Below are 9,601 nucleotides of genomic sequence, written 5' to 3' on the forward strand. Positions count from 1 at the left end.
AAACGATGAGCACGTGATACCTCGGGTGGAGGTACGATAAATCGAAGATTCGCGTCCATTCGTACCAGTCACTGTTCGCTCTGCTTCCTCGTTTCGGTTATTTCCTTTTCCATCGGAGCGGATGTCTGTTTCTTCGAGCAGAAAGCGACAGGAGCTCAGCCATTAAATTAGAAGTCCGATAAAGTGTGCCGGAAGATGTATTGCTTGGCCATGGAGTATATAATTAGAATATCTTTTCGTGGATGATATTACTTGTAACTTCGGGTTATTTATACCTCGGAGAGACAAAATTTGTTCGACAAAGTTATCTAGAAATTCGAAATCGAATTTTTTGAAACGAAATCTTGGATCGTTTTAATCGATCGAGATGGATTATCGATAAGACTCTGTCGTACACTCTTGCAAGTTTTACACGCAAGTTTCGATCGTTTTAATCAGAATTTTCCAATCGATTAAAAATGTTTCACATAAGATGCAACGTGTTTAAGAGACGAAGCAATCATTCTTGCGTCTCCTGTCAATTAATTTTATGTTTCAATAAAAATATTTCTCAAGGATGGTATCTCATCAATAACGACATTAGTTAACATTAGAAACGTCTATCGGGAAGGATTGAAACGTCGAACGTGGTTCGTGATTCAACGTACACACGTGTCACGTGTACGTTTTCACAATGATAGACAAGGTGTTTGCAATTATCCATGCCGGTATGCTCGTGGATAATAATAGTACACGTGTAGTTTGCAATCAAACAGATAGAATTAATCGAAAGTAATAGATGTTTAAATTTGCAAGATGGATAACTAATAAAACTTGTAATTCCCGTTTATCTATGATTCATCCCAAGCGATATTAATAAATTGCGTACTCGTTGGATATCAATGTTATCGATCTCTTAATATCATATACAAAAAGAATTACGATAAGATACAATATTAAATGTACATAATATAGCGTATCTGGAGCGGGAAAAATTCTTGAAGACTACTGAAAAAAGCGAAGAATATTTTCGGCTAAAAATAAAAATATTTTAGAAAATGAAATTCAACGCGAAAGCAAATAAAACGTTTATTAATAACGTGATCGACGAAAAGCAGCGCAATCGGAGCAACACTCGCAGGGAACGGGATGGAGATCCGTGAGTCATGGATCTCCGTCTAGTTGCCTCCGGCCGTTGTTACATACCTTATGAAAAAAAACGTGCACACGCGTCTCCTATATGCATCACACACGTGTTTGCCTTTCAGTCCCGTCCGTGCTTTGTCCCTTTTGCCGTATCCTCTCCGCGCATGCACTTATCTCGTCTTTCCACTTCTTTCCTTTTTTTCTCTCTCTTTTTCTTTGCGCATTCGAGAAGAGAGTTTAGCCACCTCGAGGCGGATATAATCGGTGGGGCTTCGACCGTTTAAGTTAAAACCGGAAAAGATAAAGGTTATTTCACAAGAGAGGACAATAAAATTGTTGTGTATGTTACATAGCCTCTAATGGGTATTGTTAAAATGGCATTCACAGCGACATTACTGTATCAAACATTCCATGGAATGCTTGTCAAATTTCCAGGTACGAATTGAATTGTGTCGAGTTGTATTGATCGTTAATCCATTATATATATATATATATATCAACGTGTGTTAAAAAGAAAGAGAAAAAATACTTTGAGATATTCGATATGGATACAATTGAGATTAAAGTCTCAATTAATGTTCGCGAAACGATCGACATCGTTTTTATAAATTTAACACGTGCGAATTGATGATTACGAAGATAGATTTAACGACTTGATTCTGGCGATAATAATTCCCCAGTCTCTGACAATTTTTGAACGATCGAGCAGTAACGTGGCTGTACGGACGATAGGTCGATGAATAACCACGGGAGACCAAGGCCGTACCTTCTAGCTCGATAAACCCCACTGACATCGAACCGTGCGATTGTTACGTACAGGCCTGCATTACGGCTACCTTCTCAATCGCGTTTTGTACCGCAAAACTGTATACCACCGTTGCGCGGATCCAATCGAATTAAAATTTTTTTCCTAAAAACGCAAGCGCATCGAACATCTATTGACGATAATTATAATGTAATTAAAATTCGAATTATGGCTCGTAATTGCTGGGAAATCGATCAAAATGCGTCGCGTTTAATTAATTCGTTATCGATTTTAGGTGGAAGCCAATCGATAAATCAGATTACTTTATCGTTAAAGTAGAATGATTTCGATTATAATACGATTTCGTGGTTACAATTTAATCTCTCGGAGAAAATTATCGAATTATCAAGTAATTGGAGGAAAGAAAAGGTTCGTGACAACGATTTCGACGTCCGCGATGATGAAAGTGTTGAAGATTTTGCTCCGTTACGAAACAGCCAAACATCGTCCTTTCACCTACGGATCTCCTCGTAGGTCTCGAGTCACACCGCAGTCATGCAGTGGTGAACCTGAGAGAAGTAGGCGAGAGAGTTTCGTTCAGACGGTGAATCATCGCCAATCTTTTTAAAATTCGACGAATGACGCGGACCCGGTGAAACGAGACGAGAATTTCGAGAAAGGAGACGCCGTCACAGAATCCTGTTTTTTTTTCTTTCTCTCTCTCTCTCTCGATATTCCATTCAGGGACGTTTGCGGATAGCCTTCGTAGGTCGATCGAGATGTTTCGAGGTCGAAGGTAACCAAGCGATTCCAGTCGTCGATTTTACAAACAGGCGTTGAGGTAGACCGCCGTCGCAGTTTGTTTCCTTCTTTCTTTCCTTTTTATCATTTCAATATCGTCGAGGCTTTTATGCCTTTTTCTTCCCTTGGTCTCCTGGAGTTGGAAGCTCCACGTCCGTGAGAGTTTAACTCAGTGTCTCCCAACTTGCGGTGAACGTTTCACGGAGGAGGAATAATTTGAATATTTCGGCACAGGCAATTTTATTTAAGAAAATAACCTTGTTGTATTCGTCATCTGATCATCGATATAATTAAAATTCGATTGATCGTTATAACGAGGAAAAAGAGATTTTGAGAAAATGTAGGAAAAAGATGAGGAAAAAACACTGATTTAGATAAAAAGAGTGAATAATGAAGAAAATATGCAAGAAACCATAAGTTGCACAAAAAAACCTCCGTATATTCTCTCCGTTATTACGTGAATCAACCTGCGTGAATAAACAGCCGCTTTCGAGAAAGTACAGTAGTATTTTTTGTCGATATATACGAAATGATGTATCGAGGTATCCGAGATAATTAGTGGATACGTATAGCGTAAACTTGCACTCCAGTGTTTCGACACGTGACACAAAAAAAGAAAAAAAAAGAAAGTTTCGACGACGAAACACCGGGATATCCTGCTAATTGGCTTTCATCGATCCCGTATAATAGTCTTAACGTTCCCGTTGTTTGTTGTGTCGCAGAGTCTGGAACAAGAGAGGCATCTACTCCGTCGAAGGCTCGAGGAGGTGATAAGCGAAAACGAGGCGAGAAATTTAGAGCTGCAGGCGGATGTGGAGACGCTGAGGAGTCAATTGGAGGAGCAGAATGAGCGCGCGAGACGAGCGGAACGAGATCAGGCGAGCCTGGTCGCCGAGCTCACAGCGCAAAACACGAGGCTTGCCGATCAGCTGAGAGAAGCCGCGAAGCAGGAAGAGCAGCTGCTCATCGAGGTCAAGGTGCTGAGGGAAAAGTGTGCCCTCCGAAGTACCACGCTCCAGGATCACGTCAGTAGCTTGGAGGTTCTCAGGGACGAGGTAAATTAATAGTTTCCTTGGCAGCGTGGTTAAGCGGCGGATCCACTCTCTCGCAATCGTTCCGTTTCCCTTCCGTTCTCCGCCATTCATTACGCAACCACCCTCCCCTTAACTTTGACGTGTATCCGTGTCCAACGATTGATTATCCCGACCGCGAACCTCGTTTGTTTATTTTTTTCTTTTTTGCCCAAGATCGTTAACGAATCGTCGTGGATAAATAATTATTCTGGGAACCGTGTTGCTCGTTCTACCGTTCCAATTATGGTTAATGGATATTGTTCGCCGGCGGTTATAAAGGAACGTGTATATGAATATGCATGATTCTCGCGATTATCAATGAACCGTGTACGCTTAATTCGATTCGATCGTGAGAAGTTGATCGCGATGCACCGTCGTCACGGGAGCAGTAACGTATAACAACGAGTCGTGACCCTCGGCGATCGACTTAACTTCCCTCGTCCTTCGCTCCTGCGCCCTTTCGTCTCTTCTTACGCGGCGCGAACTCGAATTTCAGGAAATGCCCTTCGCTCGCCAATTCTCATTGGACGTAAAACGTCTACTCGTTACCCGCGTTATCGATTCGTGTCGATTGATATCGATTCTCGCGAGGAAAATTGGATCGCGTCGAGAAGAGAGATGACCTTGCAATTCTTCAATCTCTCGCCTCGTAGGAAGTTAAAAAGTCTTTTTCTCCAAACGGAAGGATTCGTTATTCCCTTTCACGTATCTATTACAAGGTCGAAAGTATATACAGAAAGGAGAGGCACACGTGACGCTACCGATATCGAGCCACCAGCCGTTCCCAAAACCTCTATTCCGTTAATTAACATACTATTGAATCCCACACCGTCGTCGATTACGTACGTGCGCCACGCAGTTCAGTTTCTTCTTACGAAAGAACCGGAAGCACGCGCTCTAAGGCCGTGTCACGTGTACGACGCTGTGGCGCAGCGTCAGCGAATACGTGTGCAGTAGAGATACGCGGAATTATGAACAGAACGGGTAAGGTGATTGGCAGAGCTCGATATACGTAATAGGGAAATCGAATAAGAGGTGAGTCGCATAAACGCAACGGGTTTTTGGCGTGTTCCAGGTACAGCTAGTGTCCGCGCAAAGAGCAGAATTAGAGAGGAGGTCCTTGGAGCTGCGGGAGGAGAGGGCGAGAGCGATGGCGGCCCTCGAAGAAGCCGAGGATAGAGCCACGGCCTTGGAGCGGCTCGGTCACGAAGCGGAACACCGGGCGAAGCTAGCCGAAAGGGAAAGGTGAGGCTTAATATTTTTGTCACTTAATATCCTCTAGAAGTATTTACCGTGTAATTTATGCACGATATTTGTATACAGTAGTTGGATATCCGTTCGAATACATATCTCGTTTCATAATGATCCAGCGAGCATTTTTTCTTTTTATTTCCAAGCGACAGTTTTTCTCCGTCATTTGCGAGGATAAAAATATTCGTGTACTAGGAAATATATTCCCAGGAAACAGAGGAAGATAGATTATACCTTCGTCGTGGGGGGACGATCGATTTTTCTCTAAGCTAATCGCGTTTGTTTGTCTCTTTCGTCGGCTTACGAGAGCTTATCGTTCGCCGTATGCGGTAAACATCGGTGTGTAAACGTAAGGGCGGATCGATCGAATCCGTTGGCTCGGTTTTTAGAGAACGGATTTATCACGCGGACGATCGACGTTTCGATCATTAATGGATCGTATCCACAGGGACGAACTGGCGGCGACATTGGCGGTCATCGAGGCGGAAAGGAGAGGCAGATCCGGCTCGATACAGAAACCACCGAGGTCCCTGCAGGCCGAGATGGAGTGCGAGGAGAGCGGAAGTTCGTTGGGGGAACAGGAGGATTTGCGTGCAGAGGTGGCGAGGGCGGTGAAGCGGTTGAAGGAGTTGTGCGTCCATCTGAGGCGGGGAGAGGACGACTCGGGTTTGCAGAGCGATTGCGACGAGTCCATGCTCGTGATCGTGAACAACAACACTGCGGAAGCGGAGGAGGCGAACACCAACGGCCAAGAGACTCTCCCCAGCTCGGTAAGGGACTCGCGTAACACGCTCCTTTTGTTCCGACTTCCGGTTTCCGGCAACGCATTACAGGGAACCTCTGTCGAACGCCCACGAAAACTCGATGAGACGTGCTCGGTTCACCGATCGGAACACCCGCTCTGATCGTAGATAACGAATCGAGCGTGTTTTTCAGATAGTCAAGCCCCCGAGCGTTATAAAACGCTTTATATTTGCTTTTGTATTTTTATTTCGTTTACACGGTCGCTTTCATTTGCACTGCTCTGATAAGATTCGTTGCAATTTGCCGCGAGACAGAGATATCTCTCCACGATCGATCCGAGTTTCAATGCGCATTATGCTCACGAGTGGTTCGCCATATGCTCTTTGTACGAGCGGTTCTTTTATTTATTTATTCATTTTTTTCTTTTTTTTTCTTGCAGACCAATTGTCCCGGTGCTTTGTTGGACATAGTCGAGGAGGTATACAACTTGGCTCTATCCGGCAGAGGGGCACCCGGCGAGCTAGGTTTGGCCGTGGAACTTCACAGGGTGCGGGAAGAATTGGAGAACGCGAAGGATCAACAGAAGCAGACGCAAGAGGAACTTAAAAGGCGTGGAGAGGCTTTGCTCGATGTGACGAGCAAGTTGAGCGTGAGCGAGGCCGAATTGCGCGGTGTTAAGGAGGAACGCGATAGAGCTCGTGACGATATGGAGCACTCGCAGTTGACGAAGGACGAAATTTTGACGCAGGCTTACAAGGTCAGGGATCAAGCTGTGGCCAGGAAGAACAGGGCCGAGGTGGAGTTGGCGAAAACGAGGATAGACGTCCTGCAGGCTAACAGCCAACTGATGGAAGCTATCCAACAGAAGATCGAACTGAGTCAACAGTTGGAACAATGGCAGATGGACATGCAATCTCTTCTCGACGAACACGTTCGAAGCAAGTTGATGCCTGTCACGAGCTCTATCACTGCTACGAACTCTGAAAATTCAGAAATTGTGGCGCCAGCTAGGAAAAAACGGAGTACCGGCTCGTCGAAAAAGATGTTCGGCCTCTTTTGACGAAAATGACTATTCGCGTAAAAATTTGTCGCGCGAAATGGAAATAAAGAAAGGCCGTTGCACGGTGAGAGAAGAAGACTGCGCTCGAAAAGGGATCTTTTCCAATACTTTTCATCGTAGCGCTAGCGTATCAGGGACCATTCGTCCGCTCATTTCTTCGTCGTGTTTGGAAACGGATAGATTGGATCCGTAGTCGAGCGGCAACACGCCATAAAAGGCGCTTTGCGTGCATCGTTTTTCACGACGATTTGTATCAACTGACAAGTTTATGAGAAAACTCGTCTCTTACTTGGCAAGATCGCGAGATCGTGTTTCGATCTCGAGACTTTTATCTTCCTTAGCGTAGATTTTCTCGCATTATGTTTCCTAAATGTATTTGACAGATATATATTTGATAGATATATCGCTTTACTTTTTTTTTTTTCTTCCTTTGGGTAGATTTTCTCGCATTATGTTTCCTAAATGTATTTGACAGATATATATTTGATAGATATATCGCTTTACTTTTTTTTTTTTTTTATTTTATTTAAATCTCGAAAAGTAAAATGTCACGGTATGTGTTCGAANACAACGAAAGAAAGTTTCTTCTTCTTGGATTGTTCATACGATCGAGAAAAGAAGAATAGCGCCAGTCGGCAAACTTAAACGATTACTTAGTATACCTTAGCGAACGTTTCTTTTCCCTTTGGGTGAACGTCTCGTCATTCCCGTAATCGTGGAACGACTTGTTACCACGGTAAGAACGATCTCTAGTGGCGTCTTCTCGTAAAGATCTCCGGATTCGCGGGTACAAACTTATCATTATTCCGAGCGATACGTTTAAGCGAAACTATAGTCGGCATTCTCGTTCCCGTTTCTTTTTTATCGGGCGAGATGCAATGGCACGGCCTAAACGGAGTCTATCCTTTTTAATTCGTGGCTGTAAATATATTAAAACGTTTGTGATAGAATCGTGTGTCTTACGTTAGATTTTACGAGAATAAAATTTCTTTTATCGTTGATTGTGATATGGATATATATATATATAGTATATATATGTACATTTTATCATTGTTACGATAAATTTTTATATAAGATGGCACTATCGTTATTGGCGATAATATAATCGACTAAAAAGAAAATGAAATTGAACTTTGGAAATTTGAAAGAGAATTTTAAGCTTATATTTTTTCTTTATTTAATTTAAACCGTTCATTACCATTCATTATCAACCGTCCGTCCGTCCGTCCAAATGGACCAGGAAATTCCATTTAACACAATTCGAAAATTGTAAGAAGATAAGACGTTGTTCAGTTAGCGATGGAAATCACAAATCTGTGAATTCTAACATTCTTTTACACAACGACAGTGCAATAACATGCTAGAAAAATTTTTTCACCCGCGTTTACGTCGGTCAACCGCAACGATGTTCCTCGACATTCTTTCTCTTCATAACCAGTCTGAACGCTTAGCTTTAATTAACGATCGGTGTTAAGTAACAACGAAGCGGTTGCTCGCGGATCACTTAACGCGCTTGCGCAGCATATGTGCTCGCAATTTGCGCGCGCGCAAGTAGCCTTCTTTGTAAATTAGTAATCGACGATTTGTATTCGTCGAGATTGTATGATAGTTGTATGATTCCATTTGAACGATTATGACAACATATTTATTTAATAAAAATCTGTTTTACGGATCTATATTGTCTCCTAATAAATGATATCCGCTAAGTTAGATCCATTAGGTAATTATCCTTTTTTTTTTTTCGAATTTTTAAAAGTTCGATCGATGTATAAGTAACAACGAGATTGAAAAGAAACAAATAGGCATTTATTCACAAGAGGCAGGTGTAGTTACAGTAGTGTTTCATTCTGTCGCTTTTTTATATATATATTTATATATATATATATAATATATATTTATATTTATATATATAATATATATATATATGATAGTATTTTCACGTTCGTTTATAATTATCGATCGGTCCATCTACGCAATACAAATGGGCATGAACAATGGGGGAGGGAGGGGGGGGGGGGAGGGGCATACAAAGTGTTTTGTCCTTTCGTACGCTCTAAAAATGACACGTGGACTCGTCGAATATAACGAAACGCGTCGTTCAGTTTTTTTTTCTTTCTCTCCTCACTCCTTTTAGAACTTGTTCTCGTTTCAAGATACACGCGCACACCAAGATTCTATTCCAAGGAAAAACGAAAGAACGTAAAATAGTTGGCTAAAATGTTCCAAATAGAATCTCGTTGGCTTGCTCTTGAATAACGACGCTCGCTTGGGATTTTTTCGTAACGTCGACGGAAAAATCGATCGTTTTTTATCGTCCACGTTACAATAATTAATCGATCGCGCGACGGTTCCAAAAGCCGATCGTCACGCGAGCATTATTATACGAATATATTATTTTCCTCTCCTTCTCCTCTTATTCTCATGTTTTTTTCTTCGTTTTTCCATTTTTTTTGATAGTCAATGATAGTGATATCTTCTTTTTCCATTTTAGAATTTATTTTTTTATTAATTACGCGACATGACGATGACTGTGAATTCCCTATACTTGTATCGAGGCGATGATAATGATCGTGATTACAATTAGAATGATCCTTCGATGATGCGTGTCTATGCGTGATTCGTTTGATGAGCTCGAATCGAATAAAACGATAGTCGTACGCGGATAGCGTTCGTTCTCGATTTCCCGAAACGAATTGTCGATCGAAAATATCGTGTTGGATACATTTAATTGCCATAAGGTATAGAGAGGTACGTATTTTTTGAAGATAGAGAGATAGAGAAAGAGAGAGAGAGAGAGAGAGA

At 42.1% G+C, this 9,601-nt stretch overlaps 2 protein-coding genes across 11 annotated transcripts in view; one reads left to right on the plus strand and one right to left on the minus strand.

Moving 5' to 3' along the window:
• The window catches only part of LOC102676795 (bicaudal D-related protein homolog), a 20,403-nt gene extending 13,367 nt beyond the window's left edge, over positions 1–7,036 (plus strand). The window contains exons 2-5 of the mRNA XM_031513621.1: positions 3,394–3,726; positions 4,820–4,989; positions 5,444–5,765; positions 6,179–7,036. Of these exons, the coding sequence (XP_031369481.1) occupies positions 3,394–3,726; positions 4,820–4,989; positions 5,444–5,765; positions 6,179–6,799 (1,446 nt within the window). The 3' untranslated portion in view covers positions 6,800–7,036. The remainder of the gene's footprint in view (positions 1–3,393; positions 3,727–4,819; positions 4,990–5,443; positions 5,766–6,178) is intronic.
• A 1,871-nt stretch (positions 7,037–8,907) lies between these two features.
• The window catches only part of LOC102676017 (protein Fe65 homolog), a 122,391-nt gene continuing 121,697 nt past the window's right edge, over positions 8,908–9,601 (minus strand). For all 10 annotated transcript variants that reach the window (XM_006622353.2, XM_006622351.2, XM_006622355.2 and 7 more), the window contains one exon: positions 8,908–9,601. This exon is cut by the window's right edge. The gene's annotated coding sequence lies outside the window, so the exon portion shown is untranslated.

This window comes from Apis dorsata, unplaced genomic scaffold, assembly GCF_000469605.1.
Source record: "Apis dorsata unplaced genomic scaffold, Apis dorsata 1.3 scaffold_683, whole genome shotgun sequence".
NCBI classification, from domain to species: domain Eukaryota; kingdom Metazoa; phylum Arthropoda; class Insecta; order Hymenoptera; family Apidae; genus Apis; species Apis dorsata.